Genomic DNA, 24,215 nt, shown 5'->3' on the forward strand with positions numbered 1-24,215 from the left:
ATCCACTGCCTTCCTGCTTAAATATGATGACTTTCTGGTGCATTAATGCTCATCTGTGTTTGGAAGGTTCAGCAACCTTAGTAACAATTTTTACACAAATAAAAAAACAAAACGGAACAATCCAGTGAAAACCTGAGAAAACAACATAAGAGTAAAGATTTTATTAATTAAATTTCCTGCCTGATTACAAAATTGTTCTTTTTAAAAAAAAAATGCTTCTATAATGCTTCTATTCATCATCCTTTGATCTATTTTTGAAGTGTTCCCAGTGGTCTTGTAATTATGATCATGCAGTTTTTAGACAAAATCAAAAAACCTGTGTTATTTTCTAGGACATAGTTTCTGCAGAGCGGCAGTAGTTCATTAGAAATTCACCTCGGCATCATGAGGTTACTATGTGAGCGCATAGTAAGCCTTCCCATGATCCTTTTGTTTACACTCTCTCCTGCTAGTGTACAGCCACTCGCAACTGCATGAGATCTGTCAATCATTTTCATACAAAGAAATGTCTTCTCTTAAGTATTTTTCTAACCTATAAGAATGAATTTTGTTTTTGTTCTCTCTTAAGTCCAGACCCTCCATTGCTGCATTCCAGTGCTTTCCTTTAACATTAAGCCCCGTTGCCTTGGTGAAGCACTAAGTCCTTGCACTCTTTTTCGACAGTTATTCATCTTTAATGTCTATATTGGCCTGAATTTCTCTTTGCTGTCAGTGCTGACCTACTTGTGAAAGCTTCCAGAGGACGAAGCAGTGGTTGGTTTGGCCTGGATCAAACTCATTTGCTTTGGTGTCTCTCTTTATTGGGACTAATCTAGATTTAGACCGACCCACTTGGCTGCCGTAAGAGATTGTGGACCTGCTGGATTTCGAACAGAAGCTGACATTAGTACCAGTGTGAGCAGAGATTACCTATCTATAGGTTTTAAAGGATCTCCGTTGTTAAAGGGTCTCTCAGGAAAAAAAAAAGACAATTCTAAAGCTGTTATTTAGTAAAACATCAATGTTAACAATCATAAAAATAAAATGCATGATTTGGTAATTTAAAATAAAAAACAAGTTTCTAGGATCTTCACTACATGTGATCCGATTAAAAAAAATCCAAACAAATAAATACAAATTTGAATATTACATTAAAGGAAATGCATACATTTAGAATAAAATTCAAGGAATTTCATTTGGATATCTTTTCTTAAACTTCATTTTGGTGAAGCCTCTCCTGCATGTTGTGATAAATCGGAGATACTGCTGAGGATCAGCTTAATCTGGATTGAAAGTCTTGATCCAAAAAGAACAGATTTGCTTTTTTCTTTGAAACTCGAGCTGTTTACGAGTAAAACTGACACAAAATCGGACAGTTTTTAAGTGGACAAAAGCCGGATAAGCATGCAGACGAACCTGAGATCTCATTCAAAATAAAGCATCTTATCCTAACATGCTTATTCAAAAACTTTTTACCTGGTCATAGTAAGTATTTGATTAAACATTTACAAGGATAAAAAAAACAAAAACTATAAATTACTATTACTATTATTTGTTACTATCCAAAACTGAAATGTTTGTAATGTGTGACACTTGAAAAAAAATTAGCAAGATGAAAGAGACATGAATTCTGTCATAATGCTTTATAATGCTGCAGTGATCATACCTAAAATTATTAGTAACAAATATCATTTCAAAAAGATTTTAAAACTAAGACACATGGACTACTTACAATAACTAACGATTTGGATGATTTGCTGTTATGAAATGTATTGTTGCTATTTTCTTCTAAGAAGAAAATAGAAGAAAAGAAAATAGCCGCAGGCAGAAAAGAAAATAGCTTCAGTTTTCCTTTGTTTTGTAGATCTCTCTTTGACTGCCACTTCTGTACAGATAGACAGAGATGGAGCGAAAGAGTTAGTTGGACTTTTCAGACCTTTCCATTTTTATTTGGAGCTGGAGAAGATAGCTGAAATTGCAAACAGCTAGTAAATATTAGCAATTTTAGAATTAGAGAAGCCTCACTGAACCCAACCTTCTCATATTTTCTGTCAGCAAAGGATGCAGCAAAACATCACATGCTGTACTTGTGTGAGTGAGAACATTTGAGTAAGTTTGTTGGTTTATTTATTTAGCACATCACATGCATAACATCATGGCATAAAAACAAAAGGAGATAATGGAGAACAAAACTATAGTTTTTACACCATATCCAGCAGTTAAACATTCAGGGAGATGGAAGATTCCAGATAGACTTTTATTGAGAACACCCCAAAATAAACCAAAGACAGCAAATTAAAAGTAAAACCAAATATGTAACCTAACATTAGGAACAAAAGTACGATTTTCTTATGATTTAAATTTTATATACAGTAAATGAAGTTTGATTTGCAAGTAAGTCACAACAAATATTTGATTAAGAGTCCAATTTTTAATTTAGTTTGTAGATGGTCAAACTGTGTTGCACAGCAGGTCAGTATTAATCCATGATTTGGCTCCATTGTATCCTCTAGATGGTTACTCTTTTGTATAAAGGTTGGTATAATTTGGAAGCCTGTCTTTGAGAGTCATGTTATGGTATTCTTTTCTCTCAGACGGGCTCAGGGAAGACGTACACTATGGGGACTGGCTTTGACGTAAACATCGCAGACGAGGAGTTGGGCATCATTCCACGCGCTGTCCACCATCTGTTCAAGGGCATCGAGGAGCGCCGTGAAGCCGCACAGGAGCAGGGACGTCCGGTCCCAGAATTCAAGATCAACGCACAGTTTCTTGAGGTACACATCTGTCAGAATGGCTAATTTTTTTTTCTCTGCTTCTTTAAAGCGTGAACAAAGAAGAAAGATGATTTTGGTTTCATGATCAGGGCAGAAGCCAGGGATGTAAGGCTGACAACCTTCAGGAGCTGTGACAGAAGCTCTCATCACACAAAAATGCCCACTCTGACAATTGAAATGCCGCAGCTGTCACTGGGGGATTCAGAGGGGTCAAGCGGGAAGTGGAGTTATGTTTGTTTGGAGTACTTAACAGGAATGACAAGTTTACTTCAGCTGATGGAGAAGATTCACAGCAGGACAAATCTAGACGAGAAAAGTGGCTAAAAAAAGGAAGTTGCGCTTTACTACCTCACTTTAAAGCCAAAAGTGCTTTACAGTCACGGGCCAACGCACGCACACACACACATGCACACACACACATGCACACACACAGACACACACAAGAAATCTTTAGTAAACAACCATTGGTTTGAATCTGTCTGAGTCACCATTTCTATGGCAAACGCTTTTTGTCACTCAGGAATAAGCCTATTGGAAAGCCACACCCCTACCACTCGAAAACTGGCTCATGAGAATCTGTCAATCAAGTGTTTTGAATGTTTGATGTGAGACCACCTGCTTTTATTGAGGCTTCTGATATGTCTGCTTGTAACTTGAGTAACTTGCACTAAAAAAACACCACAAAAAAATCACTGAATACGTATAAATAAAACAATCTTAATATATACAGTACAGACCAAAAGTGTGGACACACCTTCTCATTCAAAGAGTTTTCTTGATTTTCATGACTATGAAAAGTGTAGATTCAAACTGAAGGCATCAAAACTGTGAAATTATAATTATGTGGAATTTTATACATAACAAGAAAGTGTGAAACAACTGAAAATATGTCATATTGTAGGTTCTACATAGCAGCCTTTAGCTTTGATTACTGCTTTTCACACTCTTGGCATTCTCTTGATGAGCTTCTAGAGGTAGCCATCTGAAATGCTCTTCCAACAGTCTTCAATTCAATTTTATTTGTATAGCCCAAATTCACAACAGTCGTCTCAATGGGCTTTCGTATAGGTAATTGAAAAAGTTAAACATAAAATCAAAGGATCATGAATACATAGAATTTAATAGGAAAATATTAAATTGAACTAACAAACTGACTAAGCCAAACTGGACATCCCTGCCCTTGAACACCCCTTCGCGGTAAGGAAAAACTCCTAGAAAAAAACAGATTCCGGAAAAAACGAAGAAACCTCAGGGGTGTCCACATGAAGGAGGGATCCTCCCCCAGGACGGACAGGCGAGTTACCAGAACTCCATAACAAGAATTAACTTATCTAACTCTACAATTACACATTTAAAGTCCAGTAGACGAGCTTCATCCAGCTGAAGTTGCGGGGACGGCCGGGGGCACGGAGTCGAGCCGTAGACAGGATCCACAGCCAGGTGTAGGAGCAGCAGCAGAGACGAGCCAGAGACGAGTTACACAGTCAGGAACAGGAGCACGGATAAGCCAACTGGAATCTGGAAGCGCTCCCACTCCCCAGGAGGGGAGAGGGAAAGAGGGAGAGTACATGAATCGCACTGCACAAAACAGAGGGAACTAAATGAGGAATAATAATCAAAAATAGAGAAGAGAAGGAGAGTAGAAGTAGATGAGAAAAGAGGACAGAACCCCAGTGCACCATAGTTACCCCAGCTTCAACTGCTAGCAGCTAGTCTGACAATAAGCCTCTTCAAAGAGGAATGTTTTCAGTCTAACTTTAAATGTAGAAACTGAGTCGGCCTCTCTTACATGAGCTGGGAGTTTATTCCATAAAACAGGGGCTTGGTGGCTAAAAGCTCTACGTCCAACCATACTTTTATTAATTCTAGGAACGACAAGCAGTCCTGCATTTTGCGAGCGAAGTGTCCTGTTTGGGTGGTAAGGGACTATGAGGTCCTTAATGTAGTTACGGGGCCATACCATGTAAGGCCTTATAGGTTAACAATAAGGCCTTATAGGTTAACATAGGTTGAAGGAGTTTCCAGAGATGCTTAGCACTTGTTGGCCCTTTTGCCTTCAGTCTGCGGTCCAGCTCACCCCAAACCATCTGGATTGGCTTCAGGTCCGGTGACTGTGTAGGCCAGGTTATCTGGCCATCACTCCTTCTTGGTCAGTTAGCCCTTATAAAGCCTGAAGGTATGTTTGGGGTCATTGTCCTGTTGAAAAATAAATGATGGTCCAACTAAACGCAAACCGGAGGGAATAGCACGCCACTGCAAGATGCCGTGGTAGCCATGCTGGTTCAGTATGCCTTCAATTTTGAATAAATCCCCTACAGTGTCACCAGCAAAGCACCCCCACACCATCACACCTCCTCCTCCATGCTTCACGGTGGTAACCAAGCATCCATCCGTTCACCTTTTCTGCGTCGCACAAAGACACAGTGGTTGGAACCAAAAATCTCACATTTGGACTCATCAGACCAAAGCGCAGATTTCCACTGGTCTGATGTCCATTCATTGTGTTCTTGTTCCCAAACAAGTCTCTTCTGCTTGTTGCCTTTCTTTAGCAGTGGTTTCCTAGCAGATATTCTACCATGAAGGCCTGATTCACACAGTCTCCTTTGAACAGTTGTTGTGAAGATATGTCTGCTGCTAGAACTGTGTGCCATTGACCTGGGGGGTATTCCAGAAAGCATGTTTAAATTCCCTGACTTTAAGCCTGAACTCTGGCTGAAATCCGCCTGAACTTGCTTACTCTGGGTAAGTCGGTTCCAAATGAGTTAGCGTAATTACGCTCCACTTGGTAACCCTGGGTTAATGCACGTGCACGGCAAGTACATAAAGACATTCTCAATGGATCGCCGATTTCAGGAGTCACCATGGAAACGCGTGGTGAAAAAAAGAGAGCGCTATACTTCAGTGAGACGGAGTCAGAGATTTTAATGACGACGTATGAAGATTGTACACCCATCAAAAAAGTAATACTGCTGCATCATCAGCAAAAAGAGTTTCTGCTTGGAGAAAAAAGAACAGACAAAGTAAACGCACAAGTTCCTCTCATTTCTATTTTCATTGTGACAGGTATATATATAAATTATCCAACTTAAATGAATTAATTCAATTGGTAACAACTCAATATTTTTTTCACAACTCAAATTTACATATTTATGCAACTAAATGTCATATTACTCCAATTCAATTAAATGTTTTTCCATCTTCGTTTATTGTACTTCTTGAACTCTCATATGTCTAAGTTTGAGCCTGCAGATATACTCATTTTTATAACAATAAAATGAATGAAACAAAATTGGCATTGTAATGTGAAACATTAAGACACTTTCCACATCTCCGACTTTCACCTTACACAATTAGGCAGTAGGGGTGCTAAATGTCCTCATCCTCCTCTCCCTCCCTCTCACTCATGGTGCAGAAAGAATTAAACATAACAGGACAAATAACTCGGCAAAACACAGTAAAACAGCTAAACAACTAAACACATTTGGTCAAAAACCCACACTGAAACCCAAATCCGTCCTGATGGGCAAATAGAATGGTATCCCAAAATTCCTTGCGGTGCCGATCTAACAGCAGCACCAAAGTTACACCTACTTTATTGAATTCATTTGAATGAAAGCAAAATAACTGTCTGATAACGACGTGTTATTTTTAAGCTGATTTAACTTAAAAAAATGATTTATCTTAACTGAAGCAAATAATTAAGTTAGATCAATGTAAAACCGTTTATATTTAAACATCCATATGTGGTCTTATCACCCTTTTACGGTGGAAAAAGTATTATCTGAGCTTCTTCATCCACTAAATCATCTTCAAATGGACACGCCATGCTGCTTCACCTCTCTGAAAACAAACTAACCTTCAACTAAACCTGCTCCAGACCAGGTTATGTTCAGAGCATGAGTTGCTATGGCAACTTGACCTACCCTGAAACATACCTCCATTTCTGGAACCAAAAGCTGAGGTTATCCACTTCCTTAGCCTCAAACTTACCGTGGTAACTAGCATAACCTGCTTTTTGGAATACCCCCCCCCCCCTGCTCTCTAATCTGAGCTGCTGTTAACCTGCCATTTCTGAGGCTGGTGACTCGAATGAACTTATCCTCCACAGCAGAGGTGACTCTTGGCCTTCCTTTCCTGGGGCGGTCCACATGTGAGCCAGTTTCTTTGTAGCACTTGATGGTTTTTGTGACTGCACTTGGGGACACTTTCAAAGTTTTCACAACTTTTCAGACTGACCTTCATTTCTTAAAGTAATGATGGCCACTCGTTTTTCTGTACTTGGCTGCTTTTTTTTTGCCATAATCCAAATTCTAACAGTCTATTCAGTAGGACTATCAGCTGTGTATCCACCTGACTTTTGCACAACACAACTGATGGTCACATCCTCATTTATAAGGCAAGAAATCACACTTATTAAAGCTGACAGGGCACACCTGGGAAGTGAAAAACATTTCAGGTGAATACCTCTAGAAGCTCATCAAGAGAATGCCAAGAGTGTGCAAAGCAGTAATCAAAGCTAAAGGTGGCTACTATGAAGAACCTACAATGACATATCTTCAGTTGTTTCAAACTTTTTTGTTATGTATAAAATTCCACATAATTATAATTTCACAGTTTTGATGCCTTCAGTGTGAATCTACGATTTTCATAGTCATGAAATTAAAGAAAACTCTTTGAATGAGAAGGTGTGTCCAACCTTTTGGTCTGTACTGTAACATAAGCACCTTTAATACAAAAAAAAAATCAAATGCTGTTTTTACAGAGGGTTACAAACACAGCAGGCTTTCAGAACATTTTCAGTGGACAGTTGGGCAATTATTCTGATGTTTTAACCCACTGTGGCTGTGAAGTACAGTAGCTATACAAAACCAGGAGTTAAAGATGATTAACCCTTGTGCTATCCTAGGCACTTTAACATTGGGAGTTGGGTCATCTAGACCCACTAGACAGTGCTCTGAACCTTTTTTCTTCAATGATTTGTGATCTTCACTGGTGTCCATGGATTACATGAAATCTTTCCACCTTTATCCACCTTTGTCATGGGAACACGTCAATGTAAGGGTGGGGTCATCTAAGATAGCACAAGGGTTAAAGGAGCAGTGGGTTTCAAGTGTTTCACCTTTGGATGGTGAAAGAAAACTTTTAATCTTCCTTCAGCTTTACAACGAAGAAGTTCTGGATCTGTTTGACTCCACTCGAGATATGAAGCAGAAAGCGCACATCAAGATTCACGAAGATGCCAACGGGGGAATCTACACGGTTGGAGTCACCACACGGACCGTGTCCTCTAAAGCTGAGGTAGAATCACACAGCGTGTTTCTTGATGATGCTTAGTAGCAATCAGTTGAAATAACTCAACGAAATGGGTTAAGTTATCCTTTTGATGAAGAAGTCATCCTGTCGGTGCGTTTAACAAGTCTGCTTTCTCAGATGATGCAGTGCCTGAAGTTGGGGGCTCTGTCTCGAACCACAGCCAGCACTCAGATGAATGTCCAGAGCTCTCGATCCCACGCCATCTTCACCATCCACCTGTGCCAAGTCCGTGTCTGTGCCTCTGACAATGTTGGTACTCTTGGATTTTTATTAAGCTTCTGTCAATGTTGTTTTTGGCCATATCACATTTACACCAGTGAAATCCCTGCCCCATTTGCTTCATAGCACTGAGGTTCACAGTTGTTATCACAGCCACAACCTTTCTTTGTGTGATTTGAAAGAAAAACAGCTGGTTCAGGATGTACCCCACCTTCTGCGGTGGATGGGCTTCTCCCAGCACCACTCTACCCTCTCATTCTGAACACACACTTGATGGAAAATAACTGTAGAAAAACAAATGATAAAGAGAGCACATATTCACATACATTAACTGTACAGTCTAACTGTGTTTCCATTGGTCATTGTTTTTTTTTAGCAAGAAGATGAGACTAATAGAGTCTCTAATGGAAACCCTGAAATGGATGAATATGAGACACTGACTGCCAAGTTTCACTTTGTGGATTTGGCTGGTTCTGAGAGGCTAAAGAGAACTGGAGCGACTGGAGACCGAGCCAAAGAGGGCATATCCATTAACTGTGGGCTGGTGAGATGTCTTAACGCTTTAAGAAATTACCTTTTAAAGAAAGCTAATGAATGACATGATAGCATAACCTCCCATCTAGTGTTTGCAATGAAACGTTTCGGTTCCTCTGATTGTTTGTTGTGCTAAATTTTCTGCACAAATCTTTAGTTTGAGTATTTTCCTTTTGAAAGAAACAAGTCAGTTTGAATCAGTTTTCAGTCAGAACAACCACAACCTTCAACACCTGCAGTGAGATTCCTGGGTTCTTGCATTCCTGCAGCTCGCTCTGGGGAATGTAATCAGTGCTTTAGGAGACCGGAGCAAGCGATCTTCACATGTGCCTTACAGAGACTCCAAACTCACCCGACTGCTGCAGGACTCGTTAGGAGGTAACAGGTTGGTGGAAAGCTAGGTTTCACCATTACAAAGGAAAACATATTTATTAACAGAGCTGCATCAAATGTGTTTCTGTTCTTTTTTTGTTTCAGTCAAACAGTGATGATTGCCTGCATCAGTCCATCCGACCAGGACTTCATGGAGACCTTGAACACGTTAAAGTATGCAAACAGGGCCCGAAACATCAAGAACAAGGTGATGGTGAACCAGGACAAGGCCAGCCAGCAAATCAGTGCTCTGAGGACGGAGATTGCACGGCTGCAGATAGAGCTGATGGAGTACAAGACTGTGAGTGTGGAGGTGGAGGGGAGGTTGGGGGGAAAGTTGACATGCAAAAACAATAGAATCTGGCTAAAAGTAGAATGACTGCAAATTAAGATAGTTTGACAATCTCCTAACCTGTCAGATAACATGAATTTAGAAGAGATGAGCTGCGTTGCTCAGGAAGAACTATGCATGCTACAGGGCAAGCGCATGATCGGAGAGGATGGTGTGGAAAGCTTCAGCGACATGTACCATGAGAACTCCATGCTGCAGACGGAGAACAGCAACCTGAGAGTGAGGGTCAAAGCTATGCAGGAGACCATTGATGCCCAGCGAGCACGACTCACACAGCTGCTCAGCGATCAGGCCAACCAGGCTTTGGCCAGGGCAGGTAGGGGTTTTGTTGGATGAGGTTCTTTTTTTTTACATATATACACCACTCACAATAAGTTATGGATAATTTTATTTACATGAGCTCTAAAAATAGCTCCAAATGACCATGTCAATGGAATTGTGTAGGGGATCTGTTATTTGTGACACATTGTGGAAAAATAAGCTAAACAAACTACCGTAAACTAAACTAATAGCGGGTGTTTCCACCATTTTCTGCAATGACAGCTTGACAGTGACGTCTCCTGCTCCTCACTAGCTTCATGATGTGGTTCTGAGGCGTTCCACCCTCTACAAGTGCTACAAGCAGTTCTGCCAGGTCACTTGGGGGTCTGATCATCCAGTCTCTACTTCAGCTGGTTGCAGCTGAAGTAGAGGTTCTATGAGGTTCAGGTCAGAGGTCATTTTTGGCCAAACCATATTTGGCAGTCCCACTTCCTGAAGTCCAGCTGTGACAATTCTGGCCCCATGCGGTGGAGCATTGTCATCCGTGAATAGAAAGTTGGGGGTGTGCTGGTGGAATGATGATGGGATCAACGATTTCTCTGAGATCAGAACGTTCAGTAACTGGGCCATCAACGAGAACCCAATCAGTTTCGCTCACCTCGCCTTCTCCATCAACACTGACAATCATCGTTTCTGCACAAGGACACTCATCAGTGAACAGGACGGTCGACCACTGCTGCTTTGTCCAGGTCACATGGTCTTGTGTCCACTGCAAACATTCATGGCCGTGTCTACGTGTCAGTAAAATCACCTACAACGGTCGTCTTTCATTCAAGAGTTGGTTACATTACCGACCCGAGGGCGCTACGTCCAGGTGGTGCTGCTCGTCAGATGAACAAAGTCATGTGTTCATGGCTGTTTGAATGATGAACTTTGAATGACTTACTGACAAAATCAGCTTTTTATCCCCACACAATGTTAAAATGGATGCCAATGTTAAAATGGATTTTTTGGTTTTGGCTCCAATAAGTCAGACACACTGAACACAGTGAGACCATTATGTGGACAAAATGAGGCTGCCACCCCCCCCACCCCCCCACCCCCACCCCCAATACTACTGCCTCCACATCCCCAAAATCTGTGAAGTGAAACAAACACTGCATTTATGACATCCACACACTTTTTCAGTATATCCCTTGTTGTGAGTAGTGTGTATATCTTCTGGCCCTTTTGTCAACAGTGCTGATACTTATTGTACTACTGTAAATCAGTCTGTTTCAAACATGTTCAATTCCAGGTGAAGGAGGAACAGAGGAGATCGGAAACATGATAAAGAGTTACATCCAAGAGATTGAAGACCTTCGGTAAATATTATTATTTTTTTAAAGCTTTTGCATGTAGTGTGCTGTCAAAAGCTGTGAATACTCAGTTGTTGTTTTTTCCATATTTGACAGTTACACTTTATTTATGAAATGCATGCTGGATTTTTATTTAGTTTCAGTTAGATCTGCCTCGACTCTGTTCTACAGAACTAAAGCTGCCTTGTTCTCTCAGGGCTAAACTCCTTGAGAGCGAGGCTGTCAATGAAAACTTGAGGAAGAGTCTGTCCCGAGCCTCAAACCGTCAGTCGTTCTACGGAGGGCCCGGTTCCTTCTCCGCCAATCTGCTGGCGCCAGAGAAAGAGACCTCTGACATCATTGAACTTGCCAAAAAAGACTTGGCGAAGCTGAAGAAGCGAGAGAAGAAGAAGAAGAAAAGGTAACAGGACAAAAAGTGACAGGAAACTGGGCCAGATTATATGTCTTACCTCTGTCAAAATATGATGAACTTCAACTCAACTTTTATTTTTTAGAAACAAAAATTGTGACCAAATGTTATAAATCAAATCATTAATGTGGTTCTGGAAAACTTGAAAGTAGGAGTGGGGTGTCTTAGGTTAGCATGGAACTCATTTGACACAATTCCAATTAGTAGTTCTTCTAAATTTTCATAAACTGCCGAAAAATATTTTCCTAATTTTTTAAAATTTTTATCCAGATTTTAAAGGTGACCCTTTGACACTGGACATGTGGCCGAGATCTCCAGTTTTTCTATCAGCTCTGCACTGATATGCTACACATTACTAATGTGAAGTGTTGCATGACGCAAAGTACTGCATATCACCTCACAGTGATAATGTGAAGTGTACCATAACGAAAGGCGCAAAGCCGCTTTTTTTTTCCACAGAATCAGCTGATTTACGCTGACTATGTTCTTTAGAGCACTTCACTACTGGAGTGTTGCTTTTACCCGCTTCAGAATCTGCTTGAATTACGTTAATTTCGTAAACAGTTGAAGAGTGACGGTAAGTAATGTGATGCTAAAAATGCAGAAAAATCCTTTTCTTGGTTTACTTATAAACCAGTAACAATGAAGAAAAACATTTCAGTTGGCTTATACTAAATCTGCTGTAATATAATAATATGAAATATATTACATGTAGCACAACACGTGTTTGACACTTTCAAGTTAAACGTATTTATTATTATTGGATGTACATTTTTTTTCTGTCCTTTTCAAAAATCACAGCTGTGGTAAAGGATTAGGACAACTTGACTGAATCGACTTTTCAGCCGCACCACAGTATAACTGAAAATGTGAACGTTTTGGATATCAGCAAACATCTAACGGTGGTGCAAGCCTTAAATCTGAGAATGATTTAGCAGATTTTGGATTAGGGACAACTGCAGCAGTGGCCCCTAAGCACCCCCTTTAAATAACCGTCTGAATAACCACCCCACAGCGAGATAAAACTCTTCGAGAATCTAAAGCGATTCAAATGTATTTTTCTTATAGTCCTAAGAAGGTTTTTATTGCAGAAATGAGTTCAGAACACACAGGTCCAACTGCAGGGAGAAAAGGGTCCCAGTTGTGCTGTGGGGCTCTGGGAAATAAAGAGGCGGGGCTCTCAGAGCTTCCTCTGATTGTTCTTCCTTCGTCTTTTGCTCCTGTCTCTGGTTTGACCTTTCACCCCTCCCTGAAGACTTCAGCAGCTGTTGGAGCAGAGAGAGAGGGAGGAGGGGGAGGAGGTGGTGGAAGAGGTTGAGGATGCCAGGTTTGTTGGAGCCCCCACCCTCCTGTTGTCATCCCGCACCCACCTTCTGTGCTTTCACCATTTCATCTGGCCAAGAGTCATTTTGGGGCAAGAATCACCTCCACCTGGAGTAAAACGCTCTGCTTTTTGAGCACTGCTCTTCCATCGGTCGCTTTTTCATAAACCTTATCAATGATGCAAATCTCCGCAGATCTTAGTTTTTTTCTAATTTTCTGCATCTTTATATATATTTATATATTTACATTTTATGTACAGTTTGAGATGGTTACAAAGATTTTCAACATGGCCTCTAATAAATGTGAAGCTACGTTCACACCGCCCTACCACAGTCTATGTAAATGCACTTTCCGCCCACCAAGCCTCTTCCAGGTGATTGACGTGCGGAGGTAAACAGTAGAAAAACAGAAGACTCCCCTTCCTGCTACCACAGCGTGAAAACGGTGTGAACGTAGCTTTAGCACATCACAATCTTTGGCTTTCCTTGACATCTGAGCGGTTCTGTCACACATTTCATAAACCACACTAACACGGGGGTTTGGATAACCTCTTTATCCAACTGAGCCTCTGCATTTACTCTCCTCACCTTTTTCGTTTTGCTTCTTTTGCTGGTTTTGTTGAGACAGAGACGCTCGTCTCCCTGTTGAAAGTGAAAACTGTCTTTTCCACAAAAAGCTCATGGAAGTGGAGATGTGCCACCGTGGTTTCTGTGTTTTTAGTGTTGGAAATTCCCTGTATCTTCCTTAAATCTTAAAGTACTCTAATCTGGACTGCTCCATGTGGGGATCGCTAGCTTTACAGCTTATTTGTCAGAAAGACAGTATAATCCCTGAAGACTGTTTCGTTCACAATGTGCCAACTCAAATAATGAAACTGTTTTCAAGCACAAATGTTTGCTAAAAATATATGCTTTTGTTTGCTTCACATGTATGTTGCATCAGCAATTGAAGTGTTTACGCAGGACAGACAGTCTTCTGTGTGTGATTGCCCAGCGTTGGACGAGCTCAAAGCTAACAGCTTCTATTATCCCTGAATCTTTCAGTGCCAACAAAGAGGAAGTTCCAGACAATGAGCAGGAGAAGGGCACTGAGAAGGAAATGATGGAGCGCGTCAGCGAGGACACAGAAACGGTACTTTGGCTGTCAGCCATGAACGTCTTCTGCAAGCTGCTTCAAGTTACTGATTTGTTAGATGAACACTCTAGGACGTCCAAGAAGGCAGTGACCACGAAGAAGTGGAGGAGGAGGAGGAAGATGAGGAGGAGGAGATGGACGTGGAGGACAGCTCGGAGGAATCCGACTCTGAATCAGATGAGAAAGGTATGAGAAACGTTGTCTTCCTTGTTAATAGTAGCAACATCTCCACGCGATGGAGCTGCCACGTAATGTTTAGAGCTGTTGTACAGATTCACTTTGAGCTACAATCATTTATATTGATAAGTCTTCCAGGGTTCATTCAGCAGATCTGACATTCTATCATTTTTAAGGAACAAAAATGCTTAGATAAATGCTTAAACTGATTTTTTTTCCCCGCAATTCAGTAATATCTGACTGAAGTTGAGTTAGTAAAAAACTGTGTATGATGACTTTTGTTACCAAAAAAATAAAAAAACTGCTGGATGTTTTTTTTTTCTACAAAAGTTTCGATTTTTAACCAATTTACTGCACTTATTTGAATCTACTTCAACATTTGTTTCATGTATTTAAATATCTATATCATTATCCACAGCTTTACTTAAGGATAAAAAGATTCTGAATGCTGTTATTTGGTGCAGTACATTTGTAAAGGTATAGATAAATCTAAATAAAAGCTTGGATTTGACACGTAATGTTTCAATATAAAACTTAAAAAACGATAAAAGTTTTACCTGAGTACTTTTCTGCGAATTGCAAAAGAGAAACATGATTAATTCTTCTGAGAGTATTAAAAGATAACCTTCACATTATTCTTGTCTACTTTAAGATATTGTATTTGCTTTACAGAAAATACATGGCAAAGCTACTGTGTAACCCTTGTGCTATCCTAGGCACTTTACCATTGGGAGTTGGGTCATCTAGACCCACTAGACAGTGCTCTGAACCTTTTTTCTTCAAGGGATTTGTGATCTTCACTGGTGTCCATGGATTACATGAAATCTTTCCACCTTTATCCACCTTTGTCATAGTAGGGAGAACACGTTAATGTAAGGATCGGGTCATCTGGACCCCTTAGGATAGCACAAGGGTTAAAAAGTCCCTGTGGATGTGGAAATTCTAATCTGATCATGTATCTGACAGAGAACTTCCAGGCGGATCTGGCCAACATCACCTGTGAGATCGCCATCAAGCAGAAACTTATTGACGAGCTGGAGAACAGCCAGCGGCGCCTGCACACGCTCAAGCAGCAGTATGAGCAGAAGCTGATGATGCTGCAGTGCAAGATCAGGGACACGCAGCTGGAGAGGGATCGGGTCCTCCAGAACATGAGTAAGATCGAGCACAAGTGATGCAGGATGATGAGGAGAGAGTCCCGGCCTTTAAAGTCCCAGTCCGATCATCTTTTGATCCATTTTCAAAGCGTTCCCAGTGATCATTTAATTCAGGGGTCGGGAACCTTTTTGGCCAAGAGAGCCATAAATGCCACATATTTTTAAATGTAATTTCGAAAGAGCCATACAATAATGTAGCCATACAATAATGTAGTGTCCCTTTCACACACTGAGGCACGGAGACTTAACCTCTTTTAAAGTTCTTTATTCCGATTACTGCAGACCGTAACAAACGCCGTTCAATTAATTCAGCAACTCCTGAATCTCTCCCGCCGACACGAGAGCGCTTCTCCCAACTTTATATTCCCCTGCTCCCGCTGCAGCCCTCCCATTTCCCTTATTCGGCCCATAGCTGAACCCCATTGGTCCAAACTACCTAACAACAGGCTGAGCGACAGAACTGAGGGCCAATCAGATCTCTGCTTGACGCGTTCAATGAACTCCAGAACTTTTAACGCGGCCCGACAGCCATCCAACTCAGTCCGCGACAATTTGTTTAAAACTAAATATACAAATGAATGTGTGCATTTGATTTAATTTCAACATTTTTAAAGTACAATAAGTCTGTGGATTCTTTTTAATAACATCGTTATGCTGTTGCTAATAAATGATGAGTATTTCTCGTGGTAGTTCTGCTGATGGTCTAGTCTGGTTGATACGTGGTGAGTTTCTGCTTCATGCAGGCGTTGAGACTTTAAACGTGATCGTAGGTCTGAATGTTCTGTAGATGTGACAAAGACTGCTCACATGCAGACGGGGAGCCAAACACACACTCACACGCTGCAGTGAGTGACGGGAAGCGGGTTTTACGTTTTTACAATCCCTGCGCGATTCACCTGCTGACTGTCCCCACAACACCTCAGCCCCACCCTCTGATTTCTCCCTCACACATCCCGTCTCCGCATCTGTGCGCTCTTTCTCAGAGACGGGAGCGCGCAGTTTTAGGCACGTCAATTCACAGGTTTCCAGCTGGCACAAACTCTGTGAAATAATAGATAATAGTAACTGATAGCGCTGGCGCAGATTTCGCTCTCTAAGCACTGCTACTACTGCGCGCCTCTGGCATCGCATTGCGCCCGAGAAGGACTGGTCTAATGAAAAAAAAAAACTATAATTAAAGATTTGTCTGCGAGCCACATGTGACCATCAAAAGAGCCATATATGGCTCGCGAGCCATAGGTTCCCGACCCCTGATTTAATTGATTATGATGGTTTTAGCCAAAATCTAAAAACCTGTGTGGTTTTTTAGGACAATGGCTACGTTCACACTGCAGGCTGAAACGACCCAATTCCGAATTTTTTGCCCCTAAGTGGCCCAATTCCGATCTTTTCATGACAGTCTGAATGACACAGATCCGATCTTTTCAATTGCGACCCAGGCCCCGTGGGTTTGCCGTCCTGAATCCGAATTGTAGCCGTTCTTTTCAATTGCGACCGCCGTCTGACCGGCCAGGCGACTTGATTCCGAATCGTACGTCATCGACACGCAACAAACGTCATCATTTTGCGTTAAAGTAGGCGGGAACGAGAACGTAAACATCAACCATGGTGGACGATGCTGCTGAGATCAGTCAGTGGAAGGGAAGCGAGATCCCCGATTGGATTAATATTTGGGCTGATCGCTCTTTTCAGGCCAAACTCCAGGGCTCTTATTGCAACTGGGCGGTTTTTGAAAAATTTTCCAGCTAAATGGCAGAGCGTGGTGTTGAACCTTTACAGCTATAACTTTTTTTTCTTTCTCTCCTTCCGACCGTCACCGTGCTCAGAAGCGCAGGGGACCCGAGGCGATCCCCCTCCTCCTCCCTGTTCTGATCCTTAGATTCTCCAGAACGGGTTGATAAAGATTCCATAGCATTTATTTTGGGGGAAACCTTCTTTTATTACCGTCCTCCGTAACACACAACATGAATGCGCGCCCACACTGCCCCCCCCCCCCCTATTCTCTATCGCGGCACGCGCTTGCACACACGGGGCGCGCGGGCCCAACACATACACATTTCCATTCCACAACAGTGGGTACAGACGATCCCGACTCCATTGCCTTCTTAAAATGAGAAGATTGTAATTGTGCTGCTCCTTCGTGAAAATAAATTTAATATTACAAAAAGAGCTCCGCTTTTGACAACACTGTTGTTGACATCTGCTCCGCAAACAAGTGACGTCGTTCACCATTGAGTATTCTTCTGGCTTCTGCGCATGCGGGTCTCGTTTGGGTCGTGTCACGGTCACACTGGAGATCATAAAAGTTCGGATTTACTTGGAAATGTGAACGGTCTAGCAAACAATTCGGATTTTTTCAAAAAATCCGAATTGAGCATTAAGCCCTGCAGTGTGAACGTAGCCATAGTCTCTGTCAGTTCTAGACATCCACATGTTTACACGCTCTCCCGCTAGCTTACAGCCCCTCACACCCCCACCCTAACATTATTGATACAGTTAAAATGGTGAACAATATTGGAGCCATCCAGCTGTACAGTTTGATGCTAGTTCAGACGAGGAGAATGAAAACTCACTGTTTATCCCTAACTACTATAAAACTATATAGTGCGGGACTATGTAGTGCCCTTGATTTTGGAAAGCAATCCGGACGTCATGCTCATGTTTTTATATTTTACATATTATATTTTTCATATTTTTTAAATGGCCAATATGACATAATCGATTTCACAAAGTAAGAACCTAACACACATGAGTATTTTACAATGACTTTGAATCCACCCTGTTCCTGAATATAAAAACATTGATGGTTTATTAAAAGAGTACATTTAAACACTTTTCCCCACACAAAATTGTTTAAACGCAATGCATTGTGGTCTATAGTCACCAATCTAATGAGCATCGATGGACACTGGTTTTTCGCAGAGACTTCTGGGAAGTTTTCTAGGGCACTCTGTTTTGAAATTATAGATTCGGACAGCACTACAAACTGGGAAACGCACTATATAGTGCACTTAGTGAGTAGTGAAGGAATTCGGACACAACCATGGATCTATTTTTCTGCAAGTGGATACATTAGAATGGAGCAGACCAGTGAGCTTGTGGCCCGCCCAGCGTATTGTCTACATAAACAAAAAGGTCTTTTTTTCGTCTGCAGCTGATTTACAACGATTTGAATAAAGTACTCGTTAAAAATGCAATTATAAACTGAATTTTCTTTTTATCAGTCTTCCATCATCAGAAAAAGGCCACCAGAATATGTTAAAAACACCCAAAACACCATTTTTATCAGAGTGGTTCTTTAATCAATTTCTTCACAAGTTCTTAGAGACAAAAACATCCACTAGATGTCAGTGGTAAGCTAAGTTTGTTGTGTTTTATTTCAGGTAAATTCAATCTTAGAAGTCAATCCCATTAAACATTTAGATTACCTTTATTTAGAACGGCTTGTCTCATGTTTGATCTCAGCTTTCATTTTTTCAATTTTGAAAGAATACATCCTGAAAGATTGGCAGTGGGAGTAAAAGTTGATCAAATCATACTTTGATTTGAGACTAATATGACTGGAACTCCAGTGACATAAAATAAAGAGTCATTGAGCTTCTGCCTGTTTGCACTGCAAAAACAGGCCCCCCTAGAAATAAGTCAAAAATTCTAACCCCATTGGCAGAGTTTCTTTAAATTAGCAAAGAGATATCTGCCAGTGGGGTAAGAAAAATGGTCAAGGACCGAAACATTCTGATAACTTAAAGAGGTTTCCTCAAACTAAGATTATTTGGAAATAAAAAATAATAAAAACTTGATACAAGATTCCTTTTTTTAAACTTGGACATTGAGTTCATGCAATGTCCGTGAGCTGTGTCTTTGCTGTGTATCTGAAGGTTCAGTGGAGAGCGGCACAGAGGACAAGGCTCGCAAAATCAAGGTTGAATACGAGAAAAAGCTGAGTGTGATGAATAAGGAGCTTCAGAAGCTCCAGTCTGCGCAGAAGGAGCATGCCCGCCTGCTCAGGAACCAATCACAGTATGAGAAGCAGCTGAAGAAGCTTCAGATGGATGTGGCAGAAATGAAGAAGACTAAGGTGGGGCAGATGATCAGTTAATGTCATTGTTGATCCTGCCGATAGACAGTCTTCACTGGGTTGATGACCTCTGTCAACAATTTGGCTGGTGTTGAATTTATTTCATTTTTTGTTTATTCTGGTTGATCAGGTCCGCCTGATGAAGCAGATGAAGGAGCAGCAGGAAAAAAACAGGATGAACGAATCCCGGAGGAACCGGGAGATTGCCTCTTTGAAGAAAGACCAGAGAAAGCAAGAGGTCAGTGATGAGATGCTCCTCAGTCTGATGCAGCTTCATCACAGTTGAGTGTTTTCATCGTTCACTTCTGTCTCAGCACCAGCTGAAGTTACTGGAAGCTCAAAAGAGGCAGCAGGAGCTGATTTTAAAGAGAAAGACTGAAGAGGTGAGATGAACAGTGTTCAGTATTGAGTAAATCAGTCAGAAAGCATGGACTTATGTGTAAAAGACATGACTACCCATAATGCACTTGTACTTTTGATATGTTTTTCTGCTAGTCGATTGTGGCTGTATGTATTTCTACCTGTTTGTGCGCCTCAGGTGACGGCTCTGAGGAGGCAGGTCAGGCCCACCTCAGGTAGGGTGAGCAGGAGGATCAACCATCCAGAGTCAGTTCAGGACTCTACCCACCGACCCCCATCCGGCCGCATGTACTCCCCCAACAACGCCCCTCCCAACAGCACAAGGTGGGTCGGTGTTATGGAGCCAAATGAATGGTTTGGCCTCTCAGCTGCTTCACCAATGGCTGATGCTGTGTGAACAGGTCTTCCTACAGGCGCACAGCAGGAATCTATTCCACTAGAATCGCTCGAAACAAATGGCAGACTCTGGAGCGAAGGATTTCTGATATCATCATGCAGAGGATGACCATCTCTAACATGGAGGCTGACATGAACCGCCTCCTGAAGGTGACGTTCTTCATATTAGTCATGAAACCTTTGCTTCAGGTTTAAAATGAGCCCAAACTTTGGTTCATGTATGGCAGAAAAGTGAAATTTAAGAAAGCAGAAATGTATTCAGAAAAATTGTGCTGCCCTGCTTCCGTGGTAGAGCGGTCAACCACTGATCGGAAGATTGCAGGTTTGGTTCCTTCCCTGTCTGTCCGTGTGTTGAAGGGTCCTTGAGCAAGCAGTAAGTTTCACGCCTCTCCTGGTGTTTATAGGTTGGCGCCAGTGTACATCAGTGTGTGAATGGGTCTGTAACTGTAAAGCGCTTTGTGCCTCCTAAGAAGGTAGTACAGCGCTATATAAGTACACGCCATTTACCATTTATGCCATTTATTTTGGACACGCAGCAACGAGAAGAGCTGACCAAACGGAAGGAGAAAGTCATCAGGAAGAGAGAACGGCTGCTCAGAGCGGGGCCAGAAGAGGAGAAGGCAGTGCTCCCCCTCAGCGAGGAAGTCGATGCTCTGACCGCCAACATTGATTACATTAATGACAGCATTGCAGATTGTCAAGCCAACATCATGCAGATGGAGGAAACCAAGGTGGGGCCACCTGTTGACTTCAGGCTGTGTTTATAAAGCTACACATTCATTTAAAAGACTTTTGAAGCACACACCACAGTAGTAGGTCTAAAGGCTGTCATCTGGAATTGGTTTTTAAAGTTGAAGACGTTTCACCTCTTATCCAAAAGGCTTTGTCAATTCTGAAGCACACACGTTTTAACTCCATTCTTCTTTCTTAAAGACAAAACCAACTGATTACATCGTAAGAGCGAAACTTATTTTTTGAATGATTTTTAAAAGCCTTGTGCCTGGACTGTGATGTGCAGGAAGAGGCCGACACAGTGGATGTCTCTGCTGTCATCACTTCCTGTACTCTGGCTGAAGCTCGCTTCCTGCTGGATCACTTCATGTCAATGGCGATTAACAAGGTACCCCCTTATCTGAGGAAAGGAGACATTACTCCTGTCTGTTATGATGACATGACAACTCATGAAAAAAACAACACAGAACACACATTTTTGCTGTTTGGTCTCAAAATGTTGGACTGAACTATTTCAATATGCATCTTTCAGCAGTAATGAATTCAGTGCCCCCAATACTGCTGGACACATCTCTTACTTAAACCAAACCAAAAAGGTTTTTATGTCCCACAGCAATCCTGGGCTGTAAGGACTATATTTTTAAACAAACTTTTTTTTGTACTGTTTTTTGTTTTTTTTTTACCTTTTTTTCAGGGAAAATTTTGCTTCTTTCACATAGTCTAAAACTCAAACCCACACCTGGTACCCAGTGATAGTACATTTTTGACATAGTAAATGACACGCCTAAAAAAGGAGGATTTACAGCGAGAGAAACCGCCAAGAAAAAAAGACTGGGGCCAAAGTCTCTTACGAGGCTCAAGAAAATGTTCAAAATCTACAAATGAAATCAAAACCCCACATGATGTACAGCTTGGTGTCCATTGTGCAAAATTTGGCAATTTTGTGTTTCCTCCATGACCGAGTTTGAAGGCTGGCTGTCCCACATTAACCAGGGAGGGTAAAAAATGAAAACAAGAATAAAATCAGGGGACTTTTTTGGTTATGGCCTCGATGAAAATAAGAAAATTATCCTTAAGTTCTGGAGGCCCGAGCAGCCTGGCTCCCCATCCAGCAGCAGGTCTGTGTCTGGCCAGCAGCTCGCCTCCAGAGAGCTGGCATAGGGATCGCGATCGCCGCAGCTCCATGGGTCCTGCGACAGTCTGTACACGGTGTACCCGCCTTCACCCAGCAGTAGCCGAGATGGGCTCCGGTAACCCTGCTGCCCCAAAAGTTAGGAAAATGGATAGAAGTTCAGGCAATCCACCATATTGGATGTGTTTTCTACCCGCTGTCACTGAAAATGCCACATGCCCAAAGTTAAGTTCTTGATTGATTGATTGATTGATTGATTGATTGATTGATTGATTGATTGATTGATTGATACGATGAAGCGACCTCGCCATAGTTCAGATTCTTTATTTGTGGCCTGGCAGACCAAACTGCCCAAATCGCACCACAGGACCTTAGAAGGCGCCTGTACCATTGACTTAACAGTGAAACTGGCTGCCTCTGCCATGCAAATTGCGTTCAGCCCCTTGTGTCAAGCTTTTTATTCATGGATCAAGGGCGGAGCTACTCAGCTCAGCACCAATAGCCACGTCCACGTAGAGGAGATTTTGGAAACGGAGGCTTCAGATAAACAAGAAATATCGTTTTTGTTTTAAGACATTTAGATTGTGGGATTTTGGTTAAAAGCATCCTAATCATAATCAAAGCAACACTAGGAACGTTTTTATAAAAAAGAAATAGTCATAGTTAATGTCTTTGCCTATACTTGCTGGACGCTTGTGTTTCCTGCATCTTTAGGGCCTACAGGCAGCTCAGCGAGAGTCTCAGGTGAAGGTGATGGAGGGCAGGCTGAAGCAGACGGAAATAACCAGCGCCACTCAGAACCAGCTGCTGTTCCACATGCTGAAGGAAAAGGCCGAGTTTAACCCGGAGCTAGACGCGCTGCTTGGGAACGCTCTGCAGGGTAAGCAGCCAATTGGGTCCCGCTGTCACAGCAGAAGCAGTGGCGTTGATGTAGACTTCTCATTCACAGGTTAGTTTGGATGAAGAGATTTTTTTTTAATAAGCATTTGCCCTTCAGGAAGGCGGCTGGGTGTTGGCCAGCTGCATGACTGGGCCTTTTGCCTGTGCTTTCTGCTGAAAAAAAGCTTGATTCCTCATTAGATTTGATATACTTCTGAAAAGTAACTATTATGAAATATATATTTGAACTGTTGGCGTCTGTCATTTTTACAATTATCACAGTGTCTTTTCTTAGAATTTGGAGGGATTGTCTTCATATTTTGTCCCGTTTCGCCCTCCCCCATTTTTCTTTTCTTTTCCCATCGTTTTTCAGAGCTAGGTAACATTCCTGCTGGTGAGTAAAACATGTCGGAGTCCAACTCTTCTGTGACTGCATGGTTCCTGTCCCCTGCAAACTAACAGCAGCAGCTGCAGGTGCATGAGGTTGTGGCAGTCAGCCTTCCCTCCGTCTGTCGGCACACCTTCCCCCCTCCTCTAGGCTCATGCGCTCCAGCATCAAAGCTTAAACACCAGCTAACCCCAGATCCTTTCGCAGGAACTAAACATCGTGGACGTTTCAGCTCTGTCGGCGCCTCAGCTGACTTCCATCCGCAGCAACGGACTAATAATTACCCTCAGACATTCACCTCGTGGACTTAGTGCCGGTCTTTTACCTTCACCTCCCCAAACTCTTCTCTGAAAAAACCCACTCTGATCTTCAACCTCTCATCTTTTTCTGTCAGTTTGGTCCCATCAAGCCTCAAAAGGAGCCATATGACAGTTGAATAGCATGGCTCTGTGCTGACATCATTCTCATCTGCTTCTTTTGTTCATTGACTGTATTTGTTCTTAAAGAATATCTAGAAGGTTGTAAAAATAAGAAGATAAATTATTACATGTCAGGAAGCCATAATGGTTTTTTTTTAATGTAGGTTTGAATCAGGATTCTAAACTTTGCTGCCTGATCTCATTTTTTTTAGAAAATGCAGACAACAGCAGCAGTGATGAGTCGGCTCAAAGCCCATCAGCTGAGGGGACGTGAGTACACGTTAAAGAATACTATAAACATGTATTATATCATTTTCCTGCATCTACATGCTGCATTAGGGGAAAATCCCCTCTGAGATGTCAGAAACAACTGGACAAGCCAAAGGCATGAACCGTCATCTACAAAGTCCATTGTTGTATTTTTTTGGACTAGAAGTTACACTTTTGGGAGAAATGTGTGCAATAA

At 41.8% G+C, this 24,215-nt stretch overlaps 1 protein-coding gene across 9 annotated transcripts in view; it reads left to right on the forward strand.

The window, feature by feature from the left end:
- The window catches only part of kif21a (kinesin family member 21A), a 71,083-nt gene that overhangs the window by 27,335 nt on the left and 19,533 nt on the right, over positions 1-24,215 (forward strand). For 3 of the 9 annotated variants that reach the window (XM_020703784.3, XM_020703786.3, XM_020703788.3), the window contains exons 3-25: positions 2,574-2,756; positions 7,914-8,054; positions 8,187-8,318; positions 8,665-8,832; positions 9,092-9,207; positions 9,300-9,495; positions 9,673-9,862; positions 11,105-11,171; positions 11,362-11,565; positions 12,830-12,901; positions 13,941-14,028; positions 14,103-14,217; positions 15,175-15,363; positions 19,244-19,443; positions 19,574-19,681; positions 19,758-19,826; positions 19,982-20,127; positions 20,205-20,349; positions 20,736-20,930; positions 21,218-21,319; positions 22,778-22,943; positions 23,316-23,336; positions 23,962-24,019. In XM_020703784.3, coding sequence (XP_020559443.1) covers positions 2,574-2,756; positions 7,914-8,054; positions 8,187-8,318; positions 8,665-8,832; positions 9,092-9,207; positions 9,300-9,495; positions 9,673-9,862; positions 11,105-11,171; positions 11,362-11,565; positions 12,830-12,901; positions 13,941-14,028; positions 14,103-14,217; positions 15,175-15,363; positions 19,244-19,443; positions 19,574-19,681; positions 19,758-19,826; positions 19,982-20,127; positions 20,205-20,349; positions 20,736-20,930; positions 21,218-21,319; positions 22,778-22,943; positions 23,316-23,336; positions 23,962-24,019 — 3,071 coding nt within the window. The remainder of the gene's footprint in view (positions 1-2,573; positions 2,757-7,913; positions 8,055-8,186; positions 8,319-8,664; positions 8,833-9,091; positions 9,208-9,299; positions 9,496-9,672; positions 9,863-11,104; positions 11,172-11,361; positions 11,566-12,829; positions 12,902-13,940; positions 14,029-14,102; positions 14,218-15,174; positions 15,364-19,243; positions 19,444-19,573; positions 19,682-19,757; positions 19,827-19,981; positions 20,128-20,204; positions 20,350-20,735; positions 20,931-21,217; positions 21,320-22,777; positions 22,944-23,315; positions 23,337-23,961; positions 24,020-24,215) is intronic. The other 6 variants (XM_011475765.4, XM_011475768.4, XM_020703787.3 and 3 more) reach the window with 3 other exon arrangements.

Source organism: Oryzias latipes, chromosome 6 (assembly GCF_053564925.1).
Source record: "Oryzias latipes strain Hd-rR chromosome 6, Olatipes_Hd-rR_3.1".
Classification (NCBI taxonomy): domain Eukaryota; kingdom Metazoa; phylum Chordata; class Actinopteri; order Beloniformes; family Adrianichthyidae; genus Oryzias; species Oryzias latipes.